Source organism: Lycium barbarum, chromosome 1, assembly GCF_019175385.1.
Source record: "Lycium barbarum isolate Lr01 chromosome 1, ASM1917538v2, whole genome shotgun sequence".
In the NCBI taxonomy this organism is placed as follows: Eukaryota; Viridiplantae; Streptophyta; class Magnoliopsida; order Solanales; family Solanaceae; genus Lycium; species Lycium barbarum.
Window position 1 is genome coordinate 168632446 of NC_083337.1, and position 17744 is coordinate 168650189.

Sequence of the window (17744 nt, forward strand, 5' to 3'; positions counted from 1 at the left end):
ATTCAACCCATTTTCTTCAAAATTAACAATACACATTCAACCCATTTTCTTCAAAATTAACAATACACATTCAACCTATTTTCTTCCTCCATTAACACACACACATTCAACCCATTTTCTTCCTCCATTAACAACACACATTCAACCCAATTTCTTCCTCCATTAACACACACATATTCAACCCATTTTCTTCCTCCATTAACACACACATATTCAACTCATTTTCTTCCTCCATTAACACACACACATTCAATCCATTTTCTTCCTCCATTAACACACACATTCAATTTAATCATCAATCATAAAGAGCTTATTTTCAAGAAACATTCAACCCATTTTCTTCCTCCATTAACACACACATTCAATTTCATCATAAACCCCCCTTCTTTTTCTTCTTCATTTCAGGCCGCCACCCCAAACCCCACCCCCCCCCCCCCCCCACCACCCAAAAAAAATCGAGATTGTACAGATATAGCAAAGAAACAAAACCAAATACTGAAAGTTAATTGTCTTCTCTTGATCAACAAGAATCCCAACACACACACCTGCAAAACCCAACAACACCAACAAACATAAATCCCCAATAACACCAACAAACATAAATCCTAGTTTCTGTTATATCCCGTATTTTGCACATTCGGATGTTTCAAGATAATCGCGATAAGTTAAGGGCAAGGCTATTATTTTCCTTCCGATTTTATTTTATTACACAAGTTGTTTATTAATGGTATGGAAATATTGAGAAAGGCTAGGGGTAAAAAGGGGAAAAAATCAAGAAGGTTCATGACAATAGCCACCATGGCCGTGTGGCTCAAGTGGGACCCATCCATGGCTTGGCCAATTAACTCAAGCAATGAGTGGGGGCATGTGTCCACCTTATATTTGTGAGAGTTATATATATATATATATATATATATATATATATATAGATAGATAGATAGATAGATAGAGATGACCAAAGCAAGACATTAACATTAATCATCTTCTACAAATTCAAGAAACTTCAAGAAAGAGGGAGAGCCATATTCGGCCATGGCTAGCCGAATTTGAGGCCATAGAAATTGATCAAGAAAAATAACGTTTTTCTAGTATTCCAACCAATTGGAAGGCCCTTATTAACATGGAGTAGTTGTTGGAGCAAGCAAAGCATTCATTTGTGCAATTTACCAACCCTAGCCAAGTTGAGAAGTGAAAGGGTAAAGGTAAGATTTAATCTCCTTTTCTACGTGTTAGAGATCATTTGTGAGTGTTGTAGTATGTAGAAATGGATGAAATTCATGAAATATGTGTGTGTTGGTTGTGGCCAAATAGGGGCTATGCTGGTAAGGTGTGATGAAATGATTTTATTTAGTATTTCGATTGTTGTTGTTGTGGATTCCATGATAAAAATGAAGGTTTGATGGCTTGAAATGAAGTTGTAATCGTTGTGGAATTGTTGAAGAAGTTGATGTGACACTAGCATGGTTTCTTATATTTGTATGAATGATGTTGTTAATGTGTGGTTGTTGGTGTAATTCATGAGCTTGGAAGCGAGGGATGTGTTGTTGTTGTTCTTATTGAGTTTGGAAGATTGTAAGTTGGGTTGTTGTGGTTAATTGGAATGTAAATGAAATGCCGTCGAATTATGTAGAAAGGGTTGCTAATGTTAGAATGCATTTTGAATTAATTGTTGAAGTTGCTAATGTGGTTGATTGGTATTGTTGTTGATGATTTGGCTGAGTTGAATTCTCAGGGTTGGTTGAATTTATAGGGGAGATGCTGCCCAAATTTCTGTAGGTGGATTGCTAGCTTAGAACCGGATTCCTAAATACCTATAGCTAATGTTTGATATCTTTTGACGTTGTTGTAGATCTTGGAAAAGCCGAGACTTAAGTTTGGATTAACCTAGGAAACGGACAAGGTATGTAAGGCTTACCCTTTCTTTCTTTTGGCATGTCCTAGAGCTAAGTAAGGTATGAAACGCACCTTAGGGTAACTCTATTCTTTAATTCCGAGATTTTTTATGATTCTTATTCACTTCTTGACACTCGCATACTTGGTATAATCGAGTCTATCGTATGATTGAATAACGAGCAAATCATAAAGAGTTTCTGTTCCTAAAAGGGTTCTATAAGGATTAATGTCCTTAACTTTCATAGGCGGTCTCGGATTGCTATGAAACGTTCATAGAGGTTTCTGCCATGAATAACGTCCATAACTTTCTTACGCTAACTCGGATTGACTCGAAACGTGTTTATGATCCTTCAAGTGTCGATTAGTGTACTTACCTATCGAGTCTTAAAAATTGATTTATATGCATATGGTTTCTCACTACTCTGTTTGTGCATGCCTCAATATGTCCTTCACTAAGTCGCGGGCCAGGACACGTTCTCGTGCGTACTCCACTGCATTGTTCACCGAGTCCCTCAATAGAGGGTCGGGACACGTTATATGTATATACATTCTGGAGTATGATGTGTTATGGCGTTATGATGGGTACGGAGTTATTCCCTATTCTGGAGTATAATGTGTTATGGCGCCAACGACGGGGTGGCGACCATGTTTTGTTCACCGAGTCCCATAATGGGCCGGATATGACATATGACATTGACATGCATGATTTGTGTTTTAAAAGTAAGCATTTTGGTATTTTGGATAGTGTACTTACTTTTATATTTCTTGTTTCGATTATGGCTCTGTTTACTGTACTTCATGCTTTACATACTCAGTACATATTCCGTACTGACCCCCGCTCTTCGGGGCTGCGTTTCATGCCACGCAGGTGTATACAGATGAGTAGAGGACATTGCTAGGAGACGTATCAGCTGGATGGGCGAGCTCCATTTCCTTCCGAAGTGTTGCCGAGTCAGAGTATTCATGTTATGGTATCTTGATTGATGTTAGAGACTTTGCAGACAGAGTCACGTGCATAGGATGTCAGTCTTGTAAGCGGCTCTGCAAGCCGACATACCATTATGCATTGTGTTACAAATTCCATATGATTACAGATTTTACTTGATTTGAGAACGACGAAAAGAATGGTTTTGACAAGTTTTTATTATGCATTTCATTTCGTAACTTAAGAGTCCAGTGAGGTTATGAACATAACGAGAACTAGAGGGGTTTGCTCGGCTCTGAGTATGGGATCGGGTGCCCATCATACCCTATCAGGATTGGGGTGTGACAAATCCCCCAGTTTGCCTTCTTTTTCGATTTCCCATGAGATTTATCATGCTTTTTATCGTTGTTTTTATCGTGGTTAGAGTGTTTACTCTCTAAGGTTGTCGTTTTCGGAGCAAAATGCACATATTTTGGAGGTGGTGGTGGATGGCGGTGGTGCTGACGTGGCAGTGGTGGCGGTGGTGATAATGGTGGTGATAAAGGACTCACATTTTGCTGAGATAAAGGACTCACACTTAGCATTTGGGTTGGTCTCCAACTAAGCTAAATCTTCTCCAAAATCAATAAAGATTGAAGCTTTAACAATTGGGCATATGAAATGTGGAAGAAAGGGAGGGTGGGGGTGGGTGAGAGGATATAAATAAATTTTTAAAAACTAATTTTTATTAAAATACTGCCCCTCACTCTCCATTTTTAAATTATAATTTTTTTTGGTGCCATGCCAGCCTGAAAGGCCACAAAAATACTGAAAAAAATAAGGCCAGGGGGGGTAATAGGTTGCCCGCAAAGGTTTGGTGCGTCATAATTAATCCAAGTATACGTTGGGGGGTATTTATGTATTTTCCCTAAAATGTACATTTTATATTAATATTATATATATTTTTTGGTATTATTATTTTTAATGATAATTAGTTATTTTAGTATTTATTGTCGATTATTAATAACTCATGTGACGTCCTAGATTAATTAAAACCCTATAAAATATGACAATTAAACTTAAAGATAACAAGTTTTCAAACTTACTTCGGAGCACTTTACAACCCCTAAAATGACGATCCAAACATATATGTATACTTAGTGTAATGAGACGACATTATTGTACGCTGAAAAAAATATTAAGTTCTATATAAAATATTTATATTCCGACGTTTTGAAACGTGACTAATCTTCGGTCAAAGTACCAAAAAAAACTTAAAGATAACAAGTTTGCAAACTTACTTCGGAGCACTTTACAACCCCTAAAACGACGATCCAAACATATAGGTATACCTGATGTAATGAGCCGACATTATTGCACGCTAAAAAAGATATTAAGTTCTATATAAAATATTTATGTTCCGATGTTTTGAAACGTGACTAATTTTCAGTCAAAGTATGAAAAAAAGCTTAATTTTCAGTTTGATTTCCAAAGAATAAAGGTTGGGGCCCGATATATTTGGCTCTTTTACGCACATATTCTATGCGTAAAAGGACTTTAGTGTAAAACTACACTTTGGTCCTTTTACGCATATAATCTGTGCGTGAAACCTATTTACGTTTTTTTTTTTTTTTTGAATGGGTTATTTTGGTTCCAAAAGTTTATTTTGGGATTACAAAAGTCTTAGGTTCTTATAACTTTCATCCCCAAACTTTTCAAGAATCCTTCAGGAAAGCCCGTCAAGTTTTATTATTTCTCTTTTTGTTTCTTGTTGCTACTAAGAAAGTGCCTGTCAATACTATCTCATTGTTTATCTCATCAAATTAATCATTATTTGTATTTATAATAAAATGATATGAAACTTTCAACATTGCCTTCTCCCTATAGGCAGCCGTAAATCAATGAAAATTTTAATTTTGACTTCGTTTTTATTCGGATCATAGTAATAAGTTTTGAGAGAGAGACTGGTTCGTGTTTGATCCTCGTTTGAGAAAAAAAAAAAAAAAAAAAGATAAGTGCAAGTTGTAGAGCAGATTTTGGTCTTTGTCAGCTATTCCACCAATAATTTTTAAGCTTTAAACTAGTTTTGGCTAAAACATTGAGCAAAATTTCATGGAAAAAGAAATTTCACTCAACTTACCACAAGTAGCAACCAGCAAGCAGCATTAAGTATTTATCTCGAGTGAAGGAAAAGCATATCCGAAATCAGTATCAAACTCAAGTGCAGGAGTAAAATACTCGCATCACATCCCTAACTCAAGCGTGTAAGTGCAAAATTTGCCTCTGAAGACTAAAGTTCACATTAAACTATACCTTTCACATCGTGCAGAAATATAATTCTGATACTCAATACAAATCAGTTCAAAAAATGATGGAAGAGAGATTTGTTCTTCTCATGCAGAAACAAAATCTTTTGACATAAATGAATAGGAAAAATACATTTCGTATAACTTCACAATTCAGTGAGACAATGCTCCTTTCATGCTGCACATAATAAACAACGCCCGACATTTCTCTCAGAACCAGTCAATTCAAGTGCCATTCACCACAAATGTCTCCGGCACTCACATCAATTTACAGCAACAGAGTATATATAGCACTTTACCATCACTGCTGTAAAGGCCCCTTCCGTTGGCCCAGCAAATGCCACATGATGAGGGAAGATAATGCAGAGTCACCACAAGCATTGCTTGGAGACTATTCCTACCTCTTTATAAATAAAAAAAAATCCGAAGGTAGCTCAAAGCTAAAGAATTGAGTGCAGCATCTAGAAAAGCTCCTCCGAATTGAATTTGTTCCATGCTTCCTGTTGCAAGATATAGAATTTAATGAAGAGCTCAAAAGACTTAAAGGAGTAAAAGAAATGGCAGAAGCAATGACTGCTCAAGTCTTTTGGCTGCACAAAGACCCTCCCTTATAAAACCACAGGACATCTGTTTTTAAGAGGCTTCATAAAGCTCAGAACCCTTGACCCATGACTCAAAAAGCAACATACCAGGGGAAAACTGGGCTTGTTGGAAATTTGGACTCGATAGATCCACCCAGCCCAAAAAGACTAATTGATATTAATGTTTCGTGATAAATTAGTAACATCTCTGACTAACAACAAATGTGGAGACATGTTAACGAAGAACCAAATTCGTGTGCACTGATGGAACATCAGGTTGACCAGTGATAAAAGTACCTTGAGCATGTCAAACACCTTCTCAGCAACATATTTCTGTTGAAGGGTGGCGCCTTTCTGCTGCACCTTATCGGGATGGATACACAATGTTGCTTTTCTATATACCTTTTTCACAGAAGCACCAGTAATTAAATCCGTCAAAGAAACAGGCTGCCAACCGCATTCAGGCCAAAGCACCTACGACACAAGTCAATTTAGATCTTTATCAAAACCATTCTATTAGAAGCACAGACAATCAAAACAAATCAGAAATAATAGGTTTTCCCTTTCAGAAATAATTAATTTGCTGAATGTCAATCAGAAAAATCACGATTTTCCAGAGATCCAAAGTATTTATGTCTCTGTAGTTAAGTTGGTGGACTCTTCGCTTTCGATGCCGCACCTATGTCGGATTCTCCAAAAATACACTAGTTTTGGAGAATCCGACACACACCCATTGACATTTTTGAAGAGTCCGAGCAACATAGGTCTGTAGATGTTCCATACATCTGTAAATCTGTTGGTGCATAAATTTCTATGGTTGGAAGAAAAATCTGTAAACTGATATGATGGCTTCCTGTGTATATACGTGTGCTGGTGCTTGTTTTTCTTTTAACACCAGTGCTGTTAAAGGTGTGAATAGGTAGAAGGCAACAATCCCCCCACCCCCACAAAAGAAAAAACATGACTATGATTAGCAAGGAAATACAGAGATAGCAAAGTGGATAGGATGTGACTCGTGTGCGTGTCATTTGTTTGGCAAGTCTTCAAGGAAAAATAACTCCTTCCAAAATTTATCCTTTCTCTTGTTAACAAGGTGGTGTGTTAAGTGGAATCTAGCAGTTCTGGGGTGCAACTGATCTCCTAATATAAGTGGACATAAAACGGAACATACGTATTGCAGAGTTGATAGCAGTGCACGCAGATTTCCTTCTTTCCCAGCAGCCCATCGCTTGATTTCAATATCTAGGGTCTCACCAATTCTCTGTAACAAAAAGTAAGCAACTATAACATAGATAAAATAGTAAAAATCACAGCAAAGATATATCATAGAATTCAAAGCAAAAAAAAAGAAAAAGGATGAAAGACAACACAAAGCCAACAGAGAAAAAAAAACAGAAGCAAGCTCATCCTAGAATATTGATGCACCCAAGCTCTGCCAGCACACATTTAATCAAGAATAATGAAATGAACAATATTCAACTCATTTAGCTATATACAAGAGAGCACCATGCGTAAAGAGACAAGGCCTTGACGATTTCTCAGTTTAACTTGATTCATTCAGCACCAAAAAGAAGAAAGTGATCCTACTGATAACATGGCTAGTTCAAATTCACATTTTAAACAAGATCCCAAAGTTTAGGCAACATTGAAGAAAGAATGCTTTTCCAATCACAACAAGATCAAGCGACCTTGCTTAAACATAGACATCTACAGATAAAATTATCATGTGTAAGAGGATATGAAATACAGGTTCATTCCCTACCCCTCGATTGCACTTTAGTAAGTGAATTTTCTATTGCATGAAGAACAAGGAACCTATTCATCTATATTATTTTAAAAGCATAAAAATAAATGTTGGTTGACCAAAATATCCTTCAAATATTGAATGACTTTTATACCCTTAATAAGCTCTAATCATATTTCCCTAAAAACCTAAAAGAAAAGTGAGGAGTATTATCCTATTAAACGAGGAAATTAACTCAAGTTCTGATCCTATTTCTATGCTATTCCTTTATGTTTTTGAAATTACCAATTTTTCATAGTAATTTGAGGAATTGATCTCTTTTACTTTTTCTATTTGAATTTTATTCCTAATTTAAATGATATGCAAGCCAGATACTTCTATAAAAAAGCCATTATTCCATATTCCCCGTCGTAAACTCTATAGGAAATATTAATTTTTAAGCTATGATACTGCTTCAAAAAAAAGATAAAAAAATTCAACAAACTTCTCGAAAGATATTAAATAGTCATCACAAAGTTGATCGATTATTTTATGCCAATTGGCAAATATAAAATTTTATGTTGAAAAAACAATAGTTGAAATAGTTTCTTCGCGTAAAAAATCCATTGTGAACACTATCATGACTTCAGAACAACTTAAATTTTTTAAATTAAATAAACAAATTCTCAAAACTAATTGACATTCTTATAAATTAATTTTGTTTGGTGACGATTTCAACACATTTATATTTGTAAGTAAATGACAACAAATAAATGTTGAGTCACTTAATTCCTAATATTGGATTTTCCATGTGGGAAAAAGAAGAAAAAAAACATACCAACAACACTATCTTCAAAGATAGAGATACAATTTTACGCAACAACATTTCCGTACTTCATAAAACAAATTTATGTAATTACAAATAATATTACCTAATAATTTTACGATGATCGGGATTGTCAAGGAGTAACGTGCGAAGCACGTTTATAGAGACTAGTTAACATAAAAACATGCTGGATTCAAATTTGTGATTCAAGTGTGTTAACTAAAATGAATAAGAGATGCAGGTTCAGAAGTATACTCTCAAACGGGAAAAGAAAGAGCTACAGCATTTGATGTTACCTTTGTCCAAAAAAAAAAAAAAAACAGAGCTACATCATTTAGCATGTGTCATGCATTATATACTGAATTGAGGAAGTGTAGTATCATAAGTGATACGACCTTTCCTAATTTATAAGTAATTTGCAAGTTAATTAAAACATTACTTACATTTCTTTCTTGCTGCTCCATCTGAACTTGAAGGTCACGTTGATTCTTTTCAGCCAAAGCTTTGGCCTGAGAATATACATATCATAAATCATACTTACAGCTGAACTATGCAATACATGCTCAAAGGATGTAAGCAGAAATTTGCACTGACAATCCAAACATAAGAGGAAAAACACATGTGCCAGGGGGCATACCGCACGGTCCTGAGTTCGTTGATGGCGCTCTAATCTAGCTCTTCTTCTTTCTTCGGTTTCCCCTTCAACCTCTTGGAAGTCTCCAGATGACGTGGCAGCTGGTTAAGTAACATAGTATTAGGAAATAGATGAGACAGACTAAAAACCAACAACGTGACACGCAGTAGATATGCCATTAGTTTATCTGTAACCATAGTATTCCCTAAATGACTCCTTAAAGTATAAATACAATACAATACAAAAACAAATGGTGAGAAATTGAGACAGTTAAAAAAAAAAGGCACCTTCTGTACAATTGAGGGAGTTATCCAAGAAAAAACTGCTAATAACTGATGGGTTGAATTAAGTTGTAATTGCGTGAGATAAATTCAATTGAGGGTAAAGTTGGAGAAAGTAATTAGTCGCCCAGGTAGTTACTCTAGCCTACGAGGCTTTATTAGGACTTAGTAGTACAGTCTAGCCCCGTGAATTTTGCTAGTGAAGTAGGTACCTCCAAAAATTGAAGAGAGATCATCAACAAAACTTGTGGTTGAAGATGCCTTTGTCCTGTTGGAGGAGGTTGTGGTAGATGAAAATGTTGGCTTTGGCCCTCCAGCACCTGCTTTGTTCTGAAACTGTGAAGCAGATGAAGTCTCCTAGAAATGCCAGGTGAAGAAAAGAAACAGTTACCAAAATGAAGAACAAAAGATAGAGCATCGCGAGAGGCTTAACTTGATATCTTATGTTGTTTTGTTTACACTTACAGAAGAACTTGCTCTTGTCTTAGGTGCACTGTTGGCTCTGGAACCCATATTGAAAAAGGATTCGAGATCATCATCGTTCTTTTGTTGGTTCATCCTTGCAGCAGCAGCTGCCCTTTCTCGAGCCTCTGCAGCAGCTCTCTGACGAGCTTCTGCAGCAGCCCTTTCTACTGCAGCTCGTTCTGCTCGACGTCTTGCCTCAGCCTCAGCCTTTGCAGCTGAAGCTTTTTCACGTGCTTCTTTTTCCCTTGCTTCTGCAGCTACCTTTTCTGCTCTTTCTCTAGCTTCTGCTGCAGCTCTTTCACGGGCTTCCGCTTGTGCTCGCTGAACTGCAGCCCTTTCAGCCCGTTCTCGAGCTTCAGCTGAAGCCTTCTCCACGGAAGCTCTTTCGGTTTTTAAACGAGCAGCAGCAGCAGCTCTGTCTCTAGCGTCTGCTCCTGCTCTTTCACGTGCTTCCCTAGTAGCCCTTTCTACAGCTTGCCTACCCCGATCTCTTTCTATCTCTCTAGCTCTCTGCCTCTCCCTCTCAAGTTTCCATTGTGCTCTCTCTTCCTCTTCTTTTTCCCTCTGTTGACACTCACGTTCTAATCTCTCCTTGTTTTCTCTCAATTCTTTTTCTTGTGATTCACGCATGGCTTGTTCATCCCTGTCCAGGTTTACAGCCTCCTTACTCTTAGCTGCCTTTGCAAATTCTCTTTCTCGAACTTCCTTAGCGTGTCTAAATTTGGCCTGAGCTCTATCCATAGCATCCTTCATAGCAGCAGCTGATGCAGCAGCTACTGAGTTTGCATTCATATCTTCACCAGAAACGTCGTCTGCACTTTCATCCACGCTATGGTGAGACCTACCCATGGCAAATTCATCAAGTTCATCCAACTGAGAAATTGGAGGGCTCTTGGCTGCAGGACGAACAAGCTTAGGACTTTGAGAGTATTGGTTGTAACTTGGAGAAGAAGAATATCCGTCGCCCTTCTTTCTTGCATTCGAAGCAAAGGAACTAGCCTCTGACTTAAAATTTTGCTGTGGAATCGGAGGCGGAGGCCGTGATGGAGGTGGAGCTCTTGTAGGTTGTGTAAAAAGAGGAATCTCTGATACACTAAGCCACACATCATCAGAAGGCTGCATTTGTTCCTCCGATCTTGGGGACGTATCTGATCCGAAGTTGGTTTCATGAATATTGTTACTTGCATATGGAGAGGAACCAGCTTGACCAAAAGATCTCAGAGGATCAGCTGAAGGCATGTCAAACAGAGGAGAGTCCTGAAAACCATCCCCGGGCACCTTTTTCTCTGAGCGGCTATCAGAAGATCTAGAAGAAGATTTTCCAATGTTTTCTCTAGAAGTAGAGGTTTGTGTGTCACTTCTTCCTGATCCTGCCCTTTGAGGGCTCCCTTCCATCCCTCTGTTATTCCTAGCAGGGTATAATGGCGGGACAGACTTACTAAAACCATTCAGTGGATCTAAATCATCAAGAACTCCTCCACTAACCGATGAAGCTTCAGATTTTGCATTTCCAGATTTACCAAGCTGACCAATCTGTTCAAGTGGATCTATGAACTCCCCCGGGGAAGACGAAGCCGGCATAGAGGTTGACCCTAAGCCTGCAAAAGGGTCATCCAGCACACTAGAACTTCGATTTGAATTTCCAGTGGGTTTGGAGTAATGACTAGACTCTGTATACGACCTGTGCAAAACCACCTGTCCCTCATTAGACAATCAAATTGCAGGATAACAAAGATAAGATAATAATTTGACTGAGTACATCAATTTATTCTAATCAACAACACTAACTCGCAACTGCTATGCCAAGGAAAAATACACCTATATGTCAAATACAGTCTAATCAGTGCCGTTTCATTGAGACACCCCTGTTTTATCAATGTCGTTTCATTGAGACACCCCTGTTCTATCTTGTTTTCTTTTTTCTACAATTATTTACTCAAAAAGCCAAGTCTAATTTTTCTAGTCACTCTGATAATTTAAAAAGAAATTCTTGAAAAGTGAGGGGCTAATGGAGAAATGAACTGGCTTCACTTTACGATAAGACACATAAAATTACTAAGCACTAACATTTACCATAACTTTGATAAAGCTAACCAGAATTATAGTATTCCACTACAACGGTTACATAGTTTTATTGTTTGGATAAAGTACCGCCATTTTTTTTGTAAGTATGGATAAGGTACTACAGTTACATATTCTGCGTGCCATCTCTTAGAGTCAATACGCTATTCTTCACCTAATTATAGCATTTGAGCATATAGACATAATAAGGCAAGTGAATAAGAAATACGTAGTTTCCAAAAGCTAGAAGTATGAGAATTTCTAATACATTCCATATGGCTATCTTAGATTCTTGTTCGACATCTAAGAGGGCAGTGTTCATTACATGTTAGCCCTTTCAAGCTGTACCCAATACCCTAGACAGTAGTATGCACGTGACCGGTGAGCAGATGGCCTTCTGCAGCACCCAAATACATTGTTACACCTTAGGGCAATAATGTTTGTATGATGATCAACAACAACAACAGCATACCCAGTGTAATCCCACAAATGGGGTCTTTGTGTGTGTGAAAGGCTGTTTCCGGGAGACCCTCGGCTCATAGAAAGACGAAAAATAGGCAGTAGCAACAAAAAGAAACAATAGAAATGTTTGTATGATCCTAAAGAAGTAAAAATGTTCTCTCTTTGCTAGTCCATAACCCCCTTATCCCCCAACCCCCACCCTTGAGAGGGAAATAAATAAAACTCAAAGGGAAAATAACTCCATACAAGGCACAAGCATGTACAGGACCAGTTTTTTGAAAAAAGAAGACCAGTTTCAACAGCAAATCATGCTAACTAAACTGCTCTATATAAGGTCAGCATTTCAAGGTTGACTCTCCACAAAAGTTAATTTGATGTCACTGAACTCTCTTTTTCTTTTCTTCTTTTTTGATTATTTTCAATGTCAGTGATCTTTATTCGAAGCAGATAATATGGCTGCTCTATATAAGGCCATCTAAGTTTGCACAGTTTAATTGATTAACCAAATACAGCTACTGAACCATTTCTTCCGAGCCTGTGTACGCTTTAATCCAGAAAAATATCATGCTAATGCCGTTTCAATAGCCTATGTATGCCGTTTCAGAGAGTCCTTTTAGTTTCTTTAAAGATTTGTATGTCAACTAAAATAATTGAGTATCGAAACACAGGTCCAAATTTAACGGAATGAATATTCAGGATTCATACAGCCTATTGCAGCTAGTATGGATTGAAGCCTAGTTGTTGTACGTATATCGAAAATCTTCAAAAGCTTACTCAAGTTCATACCTCTATGACATATCTAACAAAGTTACTTAAACCAACTAAACAACAAATTACAAGTTAGGAATCTGCAGCCCGAATAAAAGTTCAACAATAGGTGTTTGAAAATGACTTTCGGCTTGTGAAATAGAACAATGGAGAACTCAAATCGACATTAGTTGCAATTGAGACAAATCCAACTATTCAGACTTTACAACAACTATGCCTCAATCACAAACTAGCTGGGATCAGCTACATATAAATAACTTTAACAACTATGCCTAAATTTCATACCAATTCTGGCTGTGACTTTAATTTCACTGAGAAACAGCCTAAATATTTAAACTAGAGTTAATGGTCAAAAACACACCTGAACTATCGGTTTTCGCGAGTTTCACACTCAACCTTTTTTTTTTTTTTGACACCCAAACTATCAGCAGTTCCTTTTTCCTACCCGAACTATCATCATCTATCTATTAAAAACACACCTCAACTATCAGTTGTTTGCTTTTTCTAACTGAACTTCAGGTGTGTTTTTGACCATTAACTCTTTAAACTACTATGATCATATAACCAGGTGGAGCTTTGAGAAATATGACAAAAGGTGTACCTCTTATTAGTGGTGGAAGTGCTATTCCCAAAACCAGCTAACAAATCATCAAACTCTCTAGCACTCGAGCTCGAACTACTCTTCGACTCAGTTACCTTCTCATTCGACTTCAAATTCCCCAACAAATCACCAAAATGCTCGTCCTTAATCTTCGCTTCCGATGGCGAAGTCATTGTAGCAATAAAAACATCATCATCAAATCTCACAGATGATTTTTCAGATACAGATTTACTCTTCAATCCTGGCAATCCATCGAAAATATCACCCTCATCGTCGTAAACCGGCTTATCATACACCGGAACAGACGATGTTTTATTATTATTGTTGAAAATTGAATCGTAATTGATATCATTCATTGATGAGGATTTATTACTGTTGCTGTTGTTACTAGGTTTTGTGTATTTTGGAGGTACACCGAACATGTCATCATCATATAATGGTGAAGATGTTGATGTTGATCGGACGGATGAGGATCGACGTTGATCTCCACCGTCGGATCTCATCGGAGCTGATTTCCCGGCGGGTCGGAACCCGAAATCTCGTGCCAGCACATCCAGGTCATCCATTTCCGGTCAGTATTCAAGTTGTTTCAGATCTGGACTAAATTGCCCTTGGAAACACTTGTAATTACTGCTGGTATGATCTGAAAATTAGGAAAAACTGGAAGGGTAATATGGTAAAACGAATTACCTAGAAGAAATGTGAATAAATCAAAAACTACAACAACATGATGATATGTGTATTTAAATATCCGAAATCTCGAGCCAGCACATCCAGGTCATCCATTAGATATATATATTTCCCGTCAGTATTTAAGTTGTTTCAGATCTGGACGAAATTACCCTTGGAAACACTACAATTTCTGCTGGTATGATCTGAAAATTAGGAGGAATTGGAAGGGCAATACGGTAAATGGAATTACAACGAAGAAACGTGAATGATCAGAAATTACAACAACATGAATAGATATATCAATATGTATATAGAAATACTAATATGTACGTATAGATTGAGAGAGAAAATTGGTGAATTTAGGGTTTGAAAAGGGGAGGACTGAGTATCGATGACTGTGTTTTTCTCTCTTTCTTCTTCTTCCTCCACCTCGTTTTCTTTTTCTTGTTTATCGGCGATTCTTTATCTCAGTTGTTATTGATTGGGGTTCATTTTCGTGGAAGAACCTTTACTTTTTTGGGCGAAATTATGATTCTTTTTTTGTTTCATGTGAAATTTTATTTCATTAATGTATGGTTTTTTATTATTGTTTTTAAAATTATGTGGTATGGTATCGTAAACTCGTGGTTCATTCTATATTATATAATCATGAAAAGTTTCAATTTTTGTAACCATGAATTTGATGATTTTTCTGTGGTTACGTATTTCATTTCCCATTATACTCCACCTCCACCATCCAGCCCCCACCCTACCACTCACCCCTACCCCACCCCACCCCTGTCCCACCCTCCACCATCCATCCCACCCCACCCTACCACTCGCCCCCATCCCACCCTACCACCCATCCCACTCCCAACTACCCCACTCATCTGCCACCCACCCCAACCACCACCCACTACCCCTCACCACCGCCCAACTCCACCCCACAATAACTCACCCCCACCCTACCACCCACTACCCCCACCCTCATCTTACAACCACCCATCTCACACCAGTTTCCCCTCCATCACCCCCACCCACTACCTCCACCCTCATCCCACAACCACCCACCTCACCCTACCGACCCCTCCACCACTCTCACCCACTACCTACTTATTTTTTAAAGTTTCTATTTTATTCTCTACCTGAGTTTTATTAAAATATATAAACTAATTTCTAATTAAGAGTTAAGGGTATTTTAGTAAACTTACAAGTTATTATACAGTATCATACAGTTAAACCAAACAACACAAATATTATTAAACCACAACAAATGATACAGTCTATCCAAATATTGTGTTCATTAATATAGTACAATACAAAACAATACCATATTGGACAGGTCTCCGTCTCTTCTTTTTTTGTGCTGAACATGTCTCTTGTTAGAGCTATGTGGACTTGGTGCAAATTTTGGTAGCAATATTTTCGAATAATTTCTTTTTTACCAAGCTTTTCATTAAGCATTTGTCCTCTATCATTAACGTACCTTGCCTTATCAAGAACGATTTTGCTCTTTAACTTGTATTAAGTGGTACAATCTTGTCCAACAAATAAACAGGATAAAGCAATGTAAACGGCTTTAGTAATAGTTTTGATATTTTTATATATTCAATTGTTAAGGTTAGATCGATGTTACTGTTCTTATTGTAGTAGTTTGAAAAAATAATTACACTAATTATTTAATGATTATCATACTGTTGGCACAAGCATGCTTATCTGGTTGATTTGTTGGCTACAATGGAAACATATATAATTTCATTTACGATAAGATAGAATAGAATGCTTAAATGACAAAGAAACAATGGTCAAAATGAAGGTCTTGATGATATTTATGATAATTTGATTTATGGACATTAAAATTGAAATGTATGTGTTTCTATGTTTTGTACGACAATTTTGCAATCAAAGAAAAGGTCTTGATGATATTTTATTCGATTTACACGTTTATAGTTACCGTAAATAGTCCACTAATTCGGTTTTTGATTGAGACTTTTTTTTTCATTTGTGATTGACACTTGAGCTTTTATAAAAATATGGTTCAAATATAAAATAACCATCCTTTTTTGTTAATGCGAAAAGTGGAAATCAAACTCTCAGTTATTAATGTGAAGAATTGCACCAATACCACTAGAATATAAGTAGGCGTTTGGCCATGAAAATCAAATATTTTTCACTTTATTTAGTATTTTAGAGTTGGAGTTGAAGTTGAAATTGAAGTTTGAAGTTGGAGTTATGTTTGGTTATAGTTTTTACAAAAAATATTTGGTTGTTCGAATGGTAAAGTTGTTGTCATGTGACCAGGAGGTCACGGGTTCGAGCTGTGGAAACAGCCTCTTGCAGAAATGCAAGGTAAGGCTGCGTAAAATAGACCCTTGTGGTCCGGCCCTTCCCGGACCCCGCGCATAGCGGGAGCTTAGTGCACCGGGCTGCCCTTTATTTGATTGTTCGAATGTATTAAAAGTGAAAAAGTGAGGAAAAAAATGAAAATAAGTTTTTTGGTGTTTTTTAAATTTCTTCCAAATACAACTTCAAGTTATATTTGAAATTTCTATGGTCAAATGTTGATTTTTAAATATAGTAAAAACATTTTCAGGAAAAAAATGAAAAAATTTCATGGCCAAACGGGCCTAAGTCTTCATGGTGTTTTGTCAGTTTTAAATTATTCTTTTGGAGGATGGACTCTTTGATTATTGAGAAATAATAGGGTGAAAAAAAAAGTAGTACTATAAGTTTTGATTTTGTTTTCCTCACATCAATGGGTGCCCACTGCACAGCTGTAATGGGTGAGATTGTTCCATCTAATGTTCATCATGTCATGATCGTTTCACTTTTTGGAATCAATTGGGGCCCCACTATGATATTCACCTCTTAAAACATAATCTTTTTTAAGGTTGTGTCCGAAATTTGAAGCTTTGAACATGTCTTCAGTTATTATTACAATAATACTTTCTCCACCACAGTTGCAAAACATGATTTATTGTCTTTAATTTCAATCCTGGATGATAACCAGATAGCTTTGGGAAACTAACTTATAGGCTAAGAGGGGTATTTATTTTTTCTCGTAAAGGACATTTTTGACACATTATTCACATTTTTTAGTTTAAGGTTATGCGATTCAATTTTTTTTTTAAAATCCCATGTCTAATCAAATTAAACACAAAAGCTGAAATGGCTGGATTATAAATATAAAATTTAAATAAAATACACTAATTAATCCAACAATATACCAAGAAAATATATTTTAAAAATAATAGTTCGTTGTAGTGATGGATAACATGGTAGTTGTGGGTGCCGATTGGGGGGTTGTGGTTGGCGGTGGTGTTGGTGTTGGTTGATAGTGATAGTTGTGTATAGTAGCTAGTAGTGATGGTAATTAACAAAATTATTGGTTAACACTAATGGTTGATGTTGGTAGCTGATAGTGACAATCAGAGGCGGATCTAGGATTTGAAGGCAGCGGGTGCCGCAATTTTCTTCAATGTCCATCTTGTTAGGAACGTGTATTTGGGTCGGGTTCATATCTTTTTAGTTTATTCGGATCAACTTAATAGGTTTTTTTTTAATTTGCAAATATGAAATTACATTTCA

At 36.9% G+C, this 17744-nt stretch overlaps 1 protein-coding gene across 1 annotated transcript; it reads right to left on the minus strand.

Annotated features, from left to right (window-relative positions):
- Positions 1–5093: 5093 nt before the first annotated feature.
- Positions 5094–14730, minus strand: LOC132606810 (auxilin-related protein 2-like). Its single transcript, XM_060320447.1, has 8 exons — positions 13506–14730; positions 9614–11294; positions 9361–9505; positions 8871–8968; positions 8677–8742; positions 6856–6945; positions 5982–6158; positions 5094–5603 (listed from the first exon to the last, which is right to left on the minus strand). The coding sequence occupies exons 1-8, from the start codon at positions 14069–14071 to the stop codon at positions 5565–5567; spliced, it is 2862 nt and encodes a 953-aa protein (XP_060176430.1). The 5' UTR covers positions 14072–14730; the 3' UTR covers positions 5094–5564.
- Positions 14731–17744: the final 3014 nt, after the last annotated feature.